Raw genomic sequence first — 16473 nt, 5'->3', positions numbered from 1 at the left:
GCACCCTTTCCACCACTGATCGAAAGTGGTTTATAATTATTTACGATAGACGACAGACTATACGAACCTTCAAAAAGGCTACTACTCATCTGCCGAAACGTCGGGCAAGTAAAAAAAACATCGTCCTGATTCTTGAGACTGATGGAGCTTACTTCCGAGTATTACATTTTATCCAGTCGAAAAACACTCTACCTTCCAGTAGTCCAGTAGTCCAGTAGTTCTTTCAAACCACCGAACAAGGACTAATGGCGATTCCGAAGATCATTCAATCAACTCCAAAGTAGGGTTCTTCTTGTTGCGACTACGTCCGAAAGTGATCCAACCACTGACCGGCACACTTGAGAGATGGATTTTATTGGCCTAGCTAGATCCGCTAGTGCGTGAATTACGACAAGGAAGTCTGGATTTTGTGTCGGTAACACACCCACTACTGGATTTAGTTTTTTTATTCGCGTGGGTTTATTTCATCTTTCAAAAAGGGATTTTTAGAAATGTTCTGGCTTTTTTATAATCCTTGAACCTATTGGAATACATGCAAGTTATATAGGCTTAAGGAATTCATAAATTTATTTATTTATTCAAACTAAGGCCGAAGTGGCCTGTGCGGTATATGGGAGTCTTCTTAATTCGGCTCATGCAACTCGTGGTTCATTCAACTCCTCCACGTAACGTCCGCCATCTGCACCCCACCATAGATGGTACGCAGCACTTTCCTTTCGAACACTCCAAGTGAGCGTTGGTCCTCCACGAGCATCCATCGTCTAGGTCTCGTGTCCGTAGAGGACTACCGGTCTAATGAGCGTTTTGTAGATTGTCAGTTTGGTACGGCGGCGAACTCTATTCGATCGGAGCGTCTTGCGGAGTCCAAAGTACGTACGATTTCCAGCCACTATGCGTCCCCAAATTTCTCTGTTGGTATTATTTTCGGCAGTCACCACTGAGCCCAAGTACACAAATTCTTCTACCTTCCTTGATTTCGTTACCACCGATGCAAACTCGCGGTGGTTGGCTCACATTGTCTTCTCTTAAACCTCTTCATATCATGTACATCGTCTTCGACGTATTGATGACTAGTCCGATCCGCTTGGCTTCCCTCTTCAGTCTTATGTAGGCTTCCTCCAGCTTCTCAAAGTTACGTGCCTTAATATCTATGTCGTCGGCGAAGCCAAATAGCTGAACGGACTTATTGAAAATTGTACCACTCGTGTTAATCCCTGCTCTTCGTATTATCCCTTCCAAAGCGATGTTGAATAGCAGACACGAAAGACCATTCCCTAACCGTAACCCTTTGCGGGTTTCGAAGGGACTCAAGAATGCTCCTGAAACTCGAACTACGCACATCACCCAATCCATCGTCGCTTTGATCAACCGTGTCAGTTTATCCGGAAATCCGTGTTCGTACATTGGCTGTCAGGAAAGATCCATTAATTACGTAACGCAAAAAATGGACTTTTTCAACCCCCCCTCCCCCCTACGTCACACTTTTTGTAAGAAGCATCTGAAAATTTTATATGGATCGTCACACTTACCTCAACCCCCTCCCCCTCTAAGCGTTACGTAATTTGTGGACGTTCCCTCATAGCTGGTCCCGATCGATTGTATCATATGCGGCTTTATAGTCGATGAATAGATGATGTGTGGACATGTTGAATACGCGGCATTTCTGCAGTACTTGGCGAATGGCGAAGGCGAACACCTGGTCCGTGGTAGAGCGTTCGCCCATAAAACCCGCCTGGTACTGCCCCACGAACTCCCTTGCAATTGGTGTTAGTCGGCGGCATTAAATTTGGGAGAGTACCTTGTAGGCGGCATTCAGCATTGTGATTGAGCGGTAGTTGCTACAATCCTGCTTATCGCCCTTTTTGTAGAGGGGACACACGAAACCTCCCATCCACTCCTGCGGCAGAACCTCTCTTTCCCAAATCTTGGTAATTACCCAGTGCAACGCTCTAGCCAGTGATTCACTACCATGTCCAAACAGCTCTCCGGGTAATTGGCCAACTGCAGGGGCTTTGTTGTTTTTCAGCCGCTCAATCTCCTGGATTTCCTGGACATCCGGAGCCGGTAAAATTATGTCCTGCGCGCGTTTTCCCAGGTCCATCACCATACCGCCATCTTCGTTTGCCACTCCGCCATTCAGGTGTTCTTCGTAGAGCTGCCACCACTATTGGATCACCTCAAGCTCGTTCGTAATAAGGTTCCCGTTTATGTCCTTACACATATCAGGCTGTAGCATATGGCCCTTACGTGAACGGTTTAACTTCTCATAGAACTGTCTTGTATTATTAGCGCGGTACAGTTGCTCCGTATCTTCACGGTCTCGATCTTCCTGCTGGCGCTTTTTCCTCCGGAAAATCGAGTTTTGTCTGTTCCACGCCCGTTTATATCGTGCCTCGTTCGCCCTCGTGCGCCCTCTTCTCTTCTACTAACTGCTCACATTCGCCGGCATACCAGCCGTTCCTCTGATCCGGGGGCACCGTACCAAGTGCAGCGGTTGTGGTGCTACCAATGGCGGACCGAATATCTCTCCAGCCATCTTCAAGAGACGCTACCTCCCTCCCCTCTAAGCGTTACGTAATTTGTGGACGTTCCCTCATAGCTGGTCCCGATCGATTGTACCATATGCGGCATTGTAGTCGATGAATAGATGATGTGTGGACATGTTGTATTCGCGGCATTTCTGCAGTACCTGGCGAATGACGAAGGCGAATACCTGGTCCGTGGTAGAGCGTTCGCCCATAAAACCCGCCTGGCACTGCCCCACAAACTCCCTTGCAATTGGTGCTAGTCAACGGCATAAAATTTGGGAGAGTACCTTGTAGGCGGCATTCAGCAATGTGATTGAGCGGTAGTTGCTACAATCCAGCTTATCGCCCTATTTGTAGATGGGACACACGACACCTTCCATCCACTCCTGCGGCAAAACTTCCTCCTCCCGAATCTTGGTAATGACCCAGTGCAGCGTTCTAGCCAGTGCCTCACCACCGTGTTAATAGCTCTCCTGGTAGTTGGTCAACTCCAGGGGCTTTGTTGTTTTTCAGCCGGCCAATCTCCTGGATTTCCTGGAGATCCGGAGCCGGTAAAATTATGTCCTGCGCGCGTTTTCCCAGGTCCATCACCATACCGCCATCTTCGTTTGCCACTCCGCCATTCAGGTGTTCTTCGTAGAGCTGCCACCACTATTGGATCACCTCAAGCTCGTTCGTAATAAGGTTCCCGTTTATGTCCTTACACATATCAGGCTGTAGCATATGGCCCTTACGTGAACGGTTTAACTTCTCATAGAACTGTCTTGTATTATTAGCGCGGTACAGTTGCTCCGTATCTTCACGGTCTCGATCTTCCTGCTGGCGCTTTTTCCTCCGGAAAATCGAGTTTTGTCTGTTCCACGCCCGTTTATATCGTGCCTCGTTCGCCCTCGTGCGCCCTCTTCTCTTCTACTAACTGCTCACATTCGCCGGCATACCAGCCGTTCCTCTGATCCGGGGGCACCGTACCAAGTGCAGCGGTTGTGGTGTTACCAATGGCGGACCGAATATCTCTCCAGCCATCTTCAAGAGACGCTACGCCTAGCTGCTCTTCCGTTGGGAGTGCCACTTCCAGCTGTTGCGCGTATTCTTGGGCTAGTCTACCGTCTTGTAGACGCCCAATGTTAAGCCGCGGCGTCCGACTTCGCCGGGTGTTGTACACCGTCGAGAGTTTTGAGCGCAGGTATACTGCAACGAGGTAGTGGTCGGATTCAATATTCGCACTGCGGTAAGTGCGGACGTTCGTGATGTCGGAGAAGAATTTACCGTTGATTAGAACGTGGTCGATTTGGTTTTGCGTTTCTTGGTTGGATGATCAGCATGTGGCCTTGTAGATATTTTTGCGGGGAAAGAAGGTGCTTCGGACTACCATTCCGCGGGAGGCTGCGAAGTTTATGCATCGTTGGCCGTTGTCATTCGATACGGTGTGCAGACTATCCGGTCCGATGACCGGTCTATACATTTCCTCCCTTCCTACCTGTGCGTTCATGTCACCGATGACGATTTTGACGTCCCGCAGTGGGCATCCATCGTATGTCTGCTCCAGCAGTGCGTAGAACGCTTCTTTCTCGTCGTCGGGTCTCCCTTCGTGTGGGCAGTGCACGTTGATGATGCTATAGTTGAAGAAACGGCCTTTAATCCTCAGCTTGCACATCCTTGCGTTGATTGGCTGCCACCCAATCACACGATGGCGCATCTTACCCAGCACTATGAAGGCGGTTCCCAGCTCGTTGGTGGTGCCACAGTTTTGGTAAAAGGTAGCCGCTCGATGCCCGCTTTTCCACACTTTCTGTCCTGTCCAGCAAATCCTCTGCATTGCCACAACGTCGAAGTTGCGGGGATGTAATTCATCGTAGATCTTCCTGTCGCAACCTGCGAAACCTAGCGACTTGCAGTTCCATGTTCCAAGCTTCCAATCGTGATCCTTTATTTGTCGCAGAGGTCTTTGCCGATTATATCGAATCGCATTATCTCTTATATTGTTCGTAATTATTGGTTTTCTAGGCGACTTTTTGGGCCTGCGCAAACCTCCTATCTCGTCGGAAGGCCGTCGTGTCAGGGCTGTTTAGCGTCCCACCTAACACCAGGACTTGGGCTTGTGCGCTTTGAGCGGCACACGGTCGTTTTGGTGGGGCCTACTTGCGGATACATGATGGTGGGCCCACTGTCAAACCCCACCACATCCTAGGCAAGCCCCACAACTAACAGCTGGCCTGTGGAGGGATCGTCATGCCCTTAGACGTAGTCCCTGCTGCCCCCCTAAGGAATTCATAAAGCAAACAAAGGTTGATTTTGAAAAAAAAAAAAACACGCTACGGCTCTGTCCATCTACCATCGTTTTTTAAATACGGACGTTTTATATGGACATGCTTGCGGTATGAATCCATGTAGCTGTGAAAATCACAGGACAGCAGTGAATTGAGAGAGTGCTTGTTTTTGTTCCTCTTCGTTTATGTAGTAGACGGTGAGCGGAAAACAAATGGTAGCGGAATGAGGAAGAACATAGGCGTCAGTAGAAGAGAAGGAGGCTTTTAAATGCTGATGACAATGATGATTCATTGTCTGAGATGGATTTCAAAAAGTATGATTAAAGGTATTATCGTCAAAGAACTTGTCCCCTGTGACGATGACAAAAGATCCATAGCTTTCGAATTCAATGCTAAATTGACTCCTTCCTTGAAAAAGATAAATGACAGTGTCGACACTTGCCTGCATCTTGGGACTAACGATTTCACAGTAACGTCTGTGCACCTCAACATCGCACATATAAAGCAACCATCACGTTTGCATTGCTTACAATCGCGACTCACCTCGTGAGGAAGGTAGGATTTACTGACTTCGAATGTGTATCTCGTATGATGGCTGCTATGATCTGTCAAGCGACTGAGGAACAGAGGTATGTTAGACTTGTTCGTGTTTATAGGCTTGTTTAACCGTTGTGTGACCGGCAGAAAAAACACCCTTAACAGGCCGGCAGGGTACCCGGGTACCCACGAAACTAAAATGCTTATATCTCTGGAAATTCACAACCGATTTCAACAATTTTGGGCTTATTCGATTCAGAATTTTCTCTTCTATCAAGATGTTATCAGGATGAACCGATCCAGTCAATTCGATTCCTGGAAAATCCGGATTTCCAGGAACATGTCCTGCATAAATGATACTGATCGTGGATTTCGGTAGCTAATCAGCTATATGGGTATCAAACTTCTTGAAATTTCATCAGTAGATTGATTTTTATCGATTTGAGTCCATCAGAAGTGCAGACTTTCGATTGGCCATTCCAGAACAGGTTCCTCGAGAGGTCATATGTGGCCATGAACAATGTTCAATGGAACATCAACAATATGGGTATCAAACTTCATGAAATTAACTCTTGCGTATGTCCTTCATGATCCTAGGCTCACCAGACAAGTTGACTCCGGAGTGGCCATTCTGGAACAGGTTCCCCGGGAGCCGGGGTTGACCAAAAACATTTCTCATTGGAACCCCAACAATATGGGTGTCAAACTTCTTGAAATTGTCTCAAGCGTTTATTTCTGATCTATTTGGGTTCATCAAACAAGTTCACCCCGGATTGCCAATTCCGGAATAGGTTCCCTGAGGAGTCAGGAATGTTCATAAACATTTTCAGAGCCGCATTTTGTTTTAAATCAATTTATCTAGCAATGTGAGTGCAAAATCAATGCAAGGACCACTCATTGACGCCGGGTGACCAGCAGGAGACCCACCATAAGATTCCGGACACTCAGAGATATGATCGATTCCAGAAATTCTTCTAGACAGATGTGACTTTTCATAAACCGTTTGTTTTAACATTGTCACATCAAAACCAATACATGCACTACTCTTCGATTCTAGGTGGCCTCTATCTGATACTACGAAAGTTTGTTCTAGAAATTTGCGCCTTTTTTTATAAACAATCCGTTGTAAAGTAATGTCCAGGGCCATCAATTGATTCCAGGTGGACACTAAGTTATCCTTGGGAAGCTCCGAATCATCCGGAGCAGTGGTTAATTCTTGAAATTCGTCATTTGTTGTGAGAGCAAAATTAATGCAAGGGCTACCTGGTGGTCCCCAAATGGTGCTCCAGAAGTGCAGGGACATCTAGAGCAGTGGTCAATTATTGCAGTTCGTTCTAGAAACTTACGAAAATTTTTTGTAATAGCAGTATAGAAGCAGTCTTTGCTCGCACTTAAAATCATAGGGGAGGAGCTATATTGATCGATTTCTCTCCATCGATTTTATATTTACTTCAGGTAGAAGATGCAATCATCCTTCATTACAACCATGAACTCGTCGAAGATAAATCGATCAAAACAGTTACGCCCTTATGATTCTAAGCGCGAGATTGCGAATATCATTCATTGATCCCGAGTGGCCACCAAGAAGTCCTCCTGGAATACCGGAATTCCCGAAGCAATCGTCATTTCTTACATTTTGTTTTCAACAGTTGCGTAATCGTGAACAATTTTTTTTGTAACAAAGTAAAAAGAGACATCCCCCTTCTCTACATAGACTTGCATTTTGAATCCACTGATAATCTGTGTGAAAAAAAAACTGTAACTAAATGCGCTCCCTCAGTAGATAAAGAAACTGGCTAGTCTTATCAGTTTCTTCGTTCCAGTTTCAAAATCTACCTGTCTGGCTGATCAACAACGGATGAGACGTTCAGCCTGAAGATGACCCTTATTAATTTCGGGAGTACAACTTGCAGACTCACCATCTGTCTATTGATTTCAAAGCAGCGTACGATTCAGTGAAAAGAAATTAGCTGTGGCAGATAATGTCTGAACATGGTTCTCCGGCGAAACTGATTACTATAATACGTGCAACGCATGATGACTCGAAGTATTCGGGTTGCAGACGACGTATCAACCACGTTTGTGACCGTAGAGAGATTGAAGCAGAGTGATACGCTTTCAAATTTATTGTAAACTAGCAGACCCGACGAACTTAGTTTCGCCTAAAATTAATTTATTTTCTGCTTAGATCTCGAGTTATGCAGAAATTTCTGTTTCATTTGTATGTAAACCTCTGCATACAAATTTTCACGCCGATCGGTTCAGTAGTTTCGGAGTCTATAAGGTTCAGACAGTCGGAAATTCATTTTTATGTATATAGATATTGCACTCGAGGGGGTGATCAGGAGATCTGGTGTGCAGAAGAATGACACTATCATCACATGGTCGCATATGCCCCTGATCTTTGCGGACGACATTGACTACATTCGATCGCAGGGCAGTAGTGGAGGCTTTTGCCCTAATCAAGAGGAAGCCGGTGAAGGCTAAATCATCGACTCTACCAAGACTGAGTACATGGTTGCGGGTAAAGATAAAGGTTGACCTTGATGGGGAAGAATTTGTTTATCTTTGAACACATGACATGTGACATGTAACAATAACGTTTCCTGTGAAGTGAAAAGACGTATTGCTGCTGCGAATAGGGGCTTCCTGGAATATTGGAAACGAAATTTGCTCTGATTCGTAAGGATGTAAAAAGAGGCGGTGTGCACAACGATTCAAGACCCCTCGCCATCGGCTAAAACCGTTTAGCTCATCCCTGAAATCAACCGGGCGAATGATAAACTGACAACGTCAAGAGTAAACGTCACGGGAAATGATTGGCAGAAATAGCTATCCAATACGAAGAATAATAGTCAAAAGAGAAGATTCGATTCGCTAAACCTAAATCAATTATTCTAAAGTTAAAGTTATCTTAAAATCTTATATTCTAAAGTGGTAAACTAGAATTTGTTCCTAATATTACAAGTAAGTACTTTGATGCTTAAAATTATGAATTTGATCTTAATTGTAATACTTAACTTAATAGGGACATTCACAACCACGAATTACCTTTGTTACAAGTAGACGGACAGTTAACGTAGAAGACAACAAATGTAAGTTAGCTTAAAATTAATCATGCAAAAAGAAATTACAATAAATAACAATTTCAGCTTAAAGCCTACTCAAAGCAATAACGAGTTTGCTGGTTAAGAGTCCGAAGCTTTAGATGCACAGCGTGTTCTGTTCCCGATCCACCAGCCTCTACAGTATCGACTTCAACAAGTATGCGGGAAGCACGCATACAGTTGGAGGTGCAACGCCTAGCCGAGGAGAAGCGGCTACAGGAGAAGATGCAAGAAGAGCGAGGAAAGCAGGAGCAAGCTATTCAGGAGATGACGTTGCGTTTGGAACGAGAACGGAGAGACAAGGCCATCAGGGAGATGTTTGCCTTGGAGAAGGAATACATCCAACGAAAGTACGACCTGCTTCATACCCAATTGGATGACGATGGAGATGCAGTTAGCGTTCGTAGCCGTTGCAACCGTGGAGCGGAGAAAGTTGAGGATTGGATCACCCGTAACCCGGCTGTGACCATGAGTGCCAATTCTGGAAACAAACCCACTGGACTCACATCGCAGCTGAAACCAATCACGAGTTCTGCCCCAGGAACGGCAACAGCAACTATTGAAGAAGTAGGCCAAGTGAATCCACATTCAGCTTCTGCGGTCACTTCGAGTATGTTAGCTACTCTTTCGTTGCCATTATCCCATTCTGCAAACGCCTCGATCTCGCATCCTACTACACAACGACCACCTATAGCACAGAGTACCATGCAAGGGAACAATGTGATGCCAATAGTCACAACGGTGGCGAGCGTGCAACAGTTTCCTAAGCCGCCTGCGTCGGTCGATGCACACAATATGTTTGTGATTTCACCAACAACAGCGTCGATGGTTTCGTTTTCGTTGCCGTCACTGACCACTACACAGCCGGTCAGTTTCATGCCATCATACGGGAACTCATTTCTGCCACAGTCGTCGTTAGCAACCTACACACCACAAGCGCAAGGTATATCATCGGTAACATCAACATCGTCGTGCCGGCCCATCGTATCGCACACTGCCGCACCGTCTTGTTTACCAGCGAGTGGTATATCATCGATGTGGCAACCACCAACACACCACTCAACACCAACGAGTTCAGCTAGCGGTCGACGTCCAGCTGAGGTACAATACGCAAACACACAACCGATGTGCTCTCAGGTAAATGCTACTTCAGTTTCGACCCGTATGACCAGTATGAATCTTGGTGGGAAAGAGAATGTTTCATCTGCCAGTCAGCATGTACAAGCTCCAATGGGGGTAGGTAGTGGTTATGGGATTGCTAATTTGCCAAATATGTACCGAAACTATGTTCAAAATCAATGGTTAGTTGGAGATAATCAGATTCCCCAAATGCAAGATAATATAGCTAGTTATTTGCCAATGTCATCTTCGGGTGGGTACATAGGACAGTCAGGGAATCAGGTGCCAATTATTCCGAATACAATTCCCCAATTTTATCAAATTCCACCGTCAATAAGTGGTGTTCAATCGAATGCGTACGCGCCTGCAGTGTCGTTTACGTCCGCGCACCCGGACTTACAACTGGGTCCAAATGCTCAGCAGCTTGCAGCTCGTCATGTGGTCCCAAAAGAGCTTCCAGTGTTCGGAGGCAATCCTGCGGAATGGCCCCTGTTTTGGAGTAGCTACAATACTTCAACGCAGATGTGCGGGTACACCGAAGCAGAAAATCTCCTCCGTTTGCAACGCAGTTTGAAAGGTGAAGCAAGAAAAGCAGTGAACAGTTTTTTGCTACACCCTTCGAACGTGGGTGATATTATGTCGACACTAAGCACACTGTATGGCCGTCCCGATATCATCATTAACACGCTGTTAAACGATGTCAGGAGTACCCCCACGCCGAAACCAGAAAAACTTGATTCTCTGGTAAACTTTGGTTTGGTAGTTCGCAATCTCTGTGCACATCTAGTGTCAACTGGGCAGCAAATGCATTTGGCCAACCCGATTCTGCTCCAAGAGCTGGTCGACAAACTGCCGGCCAATATCAAATTGGGGTGGGCGATGCATAAGCAGTCAATAGCGGTAGCAGATCTTCGAGCGTTTGCAAATTACATGAACGTCATCATCAGTGCAGCTAGCAGTGTATCAAGTGGGGTTACAGAAAGTACCAAGGCGGACCGACAGAAAGGGAAGGCGTTCGTCAATTCAGTTCGTTCGGAATCTTGTGGTCGGAATGATCAACGTCATCCCGAAAAGGTAACCGGTAGGGTAAAAGTGTGATGGATTCAAAGTCAACGGATCCTCCTAAAGTGCGTCCCTGTGCAGTGTGTCAAGTACATGGGCACAAACCAAAAGAATGTCCGATCTTCAAGGCGAAAACACTTGGTGAACGCTGGAAGGCCGTGCAAGATGCACATCTGTGCAAACGTTGTCTATACCCTCATGGAAAGTGGCCATGCAAAGCTGCTGGTTGTGGGACAAATGGATGCCAACAAAATCACCACAAATACCTCCATCCCGGCAATCCAAACGTCGGAAATGGCTCGAGTGAGAATGTATCAAATTCGACTACAGGGGTAGTAACGGTGCATCAACATATGCAGCACAGAGTCCTGTTTCGCGTCATTCCGGTCAGTCTTCACGCCAATGGGAAATCGGTGCATACCTTTGCCTTCTTGGATGGCGGTTCGATTCAACGTTATTAGAAGACTCCATTGCCAAGAAACTTGGGGTCACTGGAGCTGTGTTTCCTCTCTGTATGCAGTGGACTAATGGTGTGAGGCGTACTGAAGAAGAATCAAGAAGAGTGATGCTGGAGATTTCCGGTAACAACGGCAATCGTTTTATGATGAAAGATGTCCACACTGTCTCTAGTTTAGATCTGCCACGACAAACAATTGACTTCGAAGAACTTCAAACAAAATTCCCTTATTTGAAAGGACTCCCAATCGCAAGTTATGATGATGCTACTCCGGGAATATTAATTGGACTGGACAACACCAAGCTGAAGACGACGTTGAAGCTTCGTGAAGGAAGCGGAAGTCAACCTGTGGCGGCGAAAACTCGTCTAGGATGGCTGCTGTACGGAAGGTCTGGAGAATCGGATTTAAAACTGGTCCACTGAGTACTGCACGCATGCAATCGGTCAACGAATGAAGACCTTCATGAGCTCGTCAAATCGTTTTTCACTGTCGAAGGTTCTGGTGTAGAATCTAACGAAATGGTAGAATCACCTAGCGAAAAACGGGCACGGAAAATATTGGAGGATACCACGGTTCGGACCGAGTCGGGAAAGTTTCAAACAGGGCTGTTGTGGAGGTACGACTTGGTGGAGTTTCCGGACAGCAAACCAATGGCGGAGCGGAGGTTGCAGTGCCTTGAAAGACGACTATCAAAGGACCCAACGTTGTACGACAAGGTGAGGGAACAAATTGATGACTATCTGTCCAAGGGTTACACCCATAAAGCAACAGAACGGGAGTTGAAAGAGACCGTGCAAAATCAGACATGGTATCTACCATTGGGTGTAGTAGTAAACCCTAAAAAGCCGGAAAAGGTTCGAGTTGTCTGGGACGCTGCAGCAACGGTAAAAGGAGTTTCGCTGAATTCCGTTCTGCTGAAAGGGCCGGATTTTCTACAGTCCTTACCAACGGTACTTTGTCGATTTAGACAGAGGGAGGTGGCCATCAATGCGGATATCAAGGAGATGTTCCACCAAGTGATTATCAGACCGGAGGATCGTCAGGCACAACGATTTCTGTGGCGGAAAAATCCGTCGGAGCAAACGGAAGTGTTTGTTATGGACGTCGCCATATTTGGAGCTACGTGCTCCCCAAGTTCTGCGCAGTTTGCGAAGAATAGAAATGCAGTTGAATTGTCCAGAGAGTTTCCTCGAGCTGCAACCGCGGTTTTGGAGAACCACTATGTGGACGACTATCTCGATAGTGTCGATAGCGTCTACGAAGCAGTGGAGCTTGCAAGAGAAGTCAAAACGTTACATCAATACGCCGGGTTTGAACTCCGACACTGGTTGTCCAATAGTGTGGATGTGTTGAAGCAAATCGGAGAAAAACCGTCAGAAACTCCGAAAAATTTCGTGATGGGCAAGGACGTTGGGACTGAGAGAGTATTGGGGTTGAGTTGGTTGCCGCACGAAGACATCTTTACGTTCGCAATACAGTTCCGCGAAAATCTGAAGAGGTTGCTGGACGGGAATACGTATCCCACCAAAAGAGAGTTGTTGAGCCTGGTTATGAGTATTTTCGACCCTCTTGGATTGGTAGCTAACTTTGTGATACACGGAAAAATTCTTGTTCAAGAAGTTTGGAGATCCGGCAGCACTTGGGACGACAAAATTCCAGAGTTACTGTTTGCGTCGTGGAGTCGTTGGGTACGGGCACTACACAGCCTGGAGCAAGTACGAATACAAAGATGTTATTTTCCCGGATATGGTCCAGAAGCCTTGAAAACACTAGAATTGCACGTTTTTGTAGACGCAAGTATGGCTGCTCACGCTGCAGCTGCTTATTTTCGGATTGTGGACCGTGGAACCGTTCGGTGTACTCTTGTAGCGTCCAAAACCAAAGTGGCGCCCCTTAAGCAACTGTCAGTGCCAAGGCTTGAGCTCCAAGCAGCTGTAATCGGTACAAGGTTGATGAAGACAATTGCGTCAAGTCATACCCTTCGGATAAAAAGGAAAATACTGTGGACTGATTCTAACACCGTGTTAGCCTGGCTCAGAGCGGATCAACGAAGGTTCCACCAGTTTGTGGCGTTCAGGGTAGGAGAGATTTTGGAATCCACCGACGTAAACGATTGGAGGAAAGTACCCTCAAAATGGAATGTTTCCGACGAAGCAACAAAATGGGGTAATGGTCCAGATGCCTCTGAAGAATCCCGGTGGCTTCGTGGACCATCGTTTCTCTACCAAGATGAAGCAGAATGGCCAGGTCATAAGGAAGAAGAATGGAGCACAGCAGAAGAAATGCGGAATATAATAACGATCCATCGATGCAGCGTAACCGGAACGGTGCAGTTTGAGCGCTTTTCCAAATGGGAACGATTGTTGCAAGCCATGGGATATGTTCGACGATTCCTAAATAACTGTCTTGGAAAGAGAAACAACTTGCCGTGCCTGACTACAAAGAATCTTTGCAGTAAAGAGTTGCAGGAAGCAGAGATTATGGTGTTGAAATTGGTTCAACTTGAGGTCTACCCGCAAGAATTTGCTGTGCTTGAAGCGCTGCAGAAAGATTCGTCGCATCATCCGAAACAAATCGAGAAGAAAAGCCGTATCTACAAGTTGAATCCTTTCATCGGAGCAGATGGATTGATCCGCAAGGACGGGCGAATTGGTGCAGATGACGCAAAGTTTCCGGTGATACTACCGAAAGACCACTACGTAACAATGCTGATTATCGACGGATATCACCGAAAGTTTGCACACGCAAACAATGAAACCATCGTGAATGAGCTCAGGCAACGATTCCATGTGTCGGAGATAAGAGTAGCTGTGGGGAAAGTAGCGAAGTCCTGTACATTGTGTAAGGTACGCAAAGCAGTTCCACGACCACCTCGGATGAGCCCTCTCCCGGAAGCACGTTTAACTCCCTATATCAGGGCGTTCACTTTTACCGGGTTGGACTACTTCGGTCCCGTAACTGTACGAGTAGGGCGCACGAACGTGAAGAGATGGGCAGCATTATTTACCTGCCTCACAACAAGGGCAATTCACCTTGAGGTAGCCTTTACGTTGTCGACCGAATCATGCAAACTTGCCATTCGTCGGTTTATAGCTCGCCGTGGTGCACCGTTGGAGATATACTCTGATCAAGGACTAAATTTCCAAGGAGCAAGGAAGGAGTTGCGCGAAGAAATTCAGCTGAATCAAGAGTTGGCTTCAACCTTCACAAACGCAGCCACACAGTGGAAGATGAATCCGCCTTATGCTCCTCATATGGGAGGTATATGGGAGCGGTTAGTACGCTCAGTGAAACTGGCATTGGCAGCCATGGAGACATCGAGAAACCCTGATGATGAAACCTTTCAAACCGCATTGACAGAAGCTGAATCCATCGTAAACACACGGCCGCTTACATATCTACCCTTGGATTCCGCAGAGAGTGAAGCGCTGACACCTAATCATTTCCTGCTTCTTAGCTCGAATGGAGTATGCCAGCCAGTCGCTAATCCGGTCGACGTGAAGTCCACGCTTCGTGCCAACTGGAACCATGTGCGCGTAATGCTGGACCGTTTTGGACAAGATGGGTTACCGAGTATCTACCGGTCATTGCAAGGCAGTCGAAGTGGTTCGGGAAACTAAGCCCGTACGAGTGGGAGATTTGGTGATAGTGGTGGATGAGGCAAGAAGGAACAGCTGGGAACGAGGAGTAGTTGTGAAGGTGAACCTTGGAAAAGACGGGCGCATACGGAGCGCGGATGTGAAATCGAAGGCAGGCGTATTTCTTCGTCCAGTAACTAAGCTGGCGGTCTTGGACGTGCTAGATGAAGATTGTATGGCTGAAGACAGAACTTCAAGCAATACGGGTCCGGGTATGTGCACAACGATTCAAGACCCCTCGCCATCGGCTAAAACCGTTTAGCTCATCCCTGAAATCAACCGGGCGAATGATAAACTGACAACGTCAAGAGTAAACGTCACGGGAAATGATTGGCAGAAATAGCTATCCAATACGAAGAATAATAGTCAAGAGAGAAGATTAGATTCGCTAAACCTAAAACAATTATTCTAAAGTTAAAGTTATCTTAAAATCTTATACATATTCTAAAGTGGTAAACTTGAATTTGTTCCTTATATTACAAGTAAGTACTTTGATGCTTAAAATTATGAATCTGATCTTAATTGTAGTACTTAACTTAATAGGGACATTTACAACCACGAATTACCTTTGTTACAAGTGGAAGGACAGTTAAGGTAGAAGACAACAAATGTAAGTTAGCTTAAAATTAATCATGCAAAAAGAAATAACAATAAATAACAATTTCATCCTATAGCCCACTCAAAGCAAACAACGAGTTTGCTGGTTAACAGTCCGAAACGTGACCGTCTTCGTAACAGGCGGACAGGAAAGCTTTTGGCGTTTTAGAGCAAAAAGTGCTACGTACAGATCTCGATGTGAAACTAGAAAAAGATGTGTGGCGCAGACGTATGAATCACGAGCTGTATCAAGTGTATAAAGAAGAAAATATTGTGAATCGTATAAAATACGGCAAACTCCAGTGGGCCGGTCACTTAGTGCGAATGTCGGAAGAAAGAATAGCAAAAACAATATTCACCAGAGATCCGGATAGAGGCCAGTGACTTCGCTGAAGGCCACGAACACGCTAGCTGCTGCACGCGGTGGAATCGGACCTGGGAATCCTAAACGTTTATGCAAACTGGACGAACATCACCTAAGATTGACAATTGTGAAGCTCTACAATACGTCAGTCAAATCCCATTTTATTCCATCACTTGAAGTGAACGAACGATGTATTGTGGCTATCCGTTTAGATTGCATCAATTATTCTGTCACATTTCTCAACAAGCGATTTCTAAAAACTCACAACTTTCTAGGAAAACTTAAAAATTGGCACATCATCGAAAGTTCCGAAGCTTCCAGATGCTCATCTAACGGCCACACGGTGTCAATGAATCATCCTCCAATTGTTTTTTATCGCCCACAGCTACTAGGCGAGTTTCTAGAATTGATTACCTTTTCGGCTATTCCGAAGCTTCTGGAGCACCACTTAGTGGCCTCCCAGGGTCATCATTCGGTTCTTGAAATGATATTGGTCTCATTTTGATGCATAAATTGTTTTGTGAAACAGTACGGTTTAAGAGGATGAATTTAAAAATTGGCGCTTTTCTTGGAATGTTCTGGAGTCCCCGGAGGACCATTTAGCGGATTTTTGCTCTCACATTCATAACAAACCACTGTATTCTAGGACGATTTTCAAGAATTTGTCTTTACTATGGGTGTTCCGGACCTTCAGTGCCAGATGACCAATGGTGGTCAATGCGTTGTTCATGCAATGATTTTACTCTCACAATGCTACAACAAGTAATAGTTTCTAGGACGGATTTCCAGAATTGGC

The 16473-nt window shown here is 45.9% G+C and overlaps 2 protein-coding genes across 2 annotated transcripts in view; both read left to right on the top strand.

Annotated features, from left to right (window-relative positions):
* The window catches only part of LOC134211398 (uncharacterized), a 368779-nt gene that overhangs the window by 53788 nt on the left and 298518 nt on the right, over positions 1-16473 (top strand). The gene's annotated exons all lie outside the window — the stretch shown is intronic.
* Positions 11597-14698, top strand: LOC134209437 (uncharacterized). The gene has a single exon (XM_062685424.1). The coding sequence runs from the start codon at positions 11597-11599 to the stop codon at positions 14696-14698; it is 3102 nt and encodes a 1033-aa protein (XP_062541408.1).

Source organism: Armigeres subalbatus, chromosome 2 (assembly GCF_024139115.2).
Source record: "Armigeres subalbatus isolate Guangzhou_Male chromosome 2, GZ_Asu_2, whole genome shotgun sequence".
NCBI lineage: Eukaryota > Metazoa > Arthropoda > Insecta > Diptera > Culicidae > Armigeres > Armigeres subalbatus.
Note: the sequence above shows the minus strand (reverse complement) of the source record. Positions and strands in the feature narration are given on the sequence as shown.

Excerpts from the sequence above, each read along its gene's own strand:
- LOC134209437 (XM_062685424.1), top strand. The coding sequence starts at position 11,597 with ATGGTAGAATCACCTAGCGAAAAACGGGCACGGAAAATATTGGAGGAT.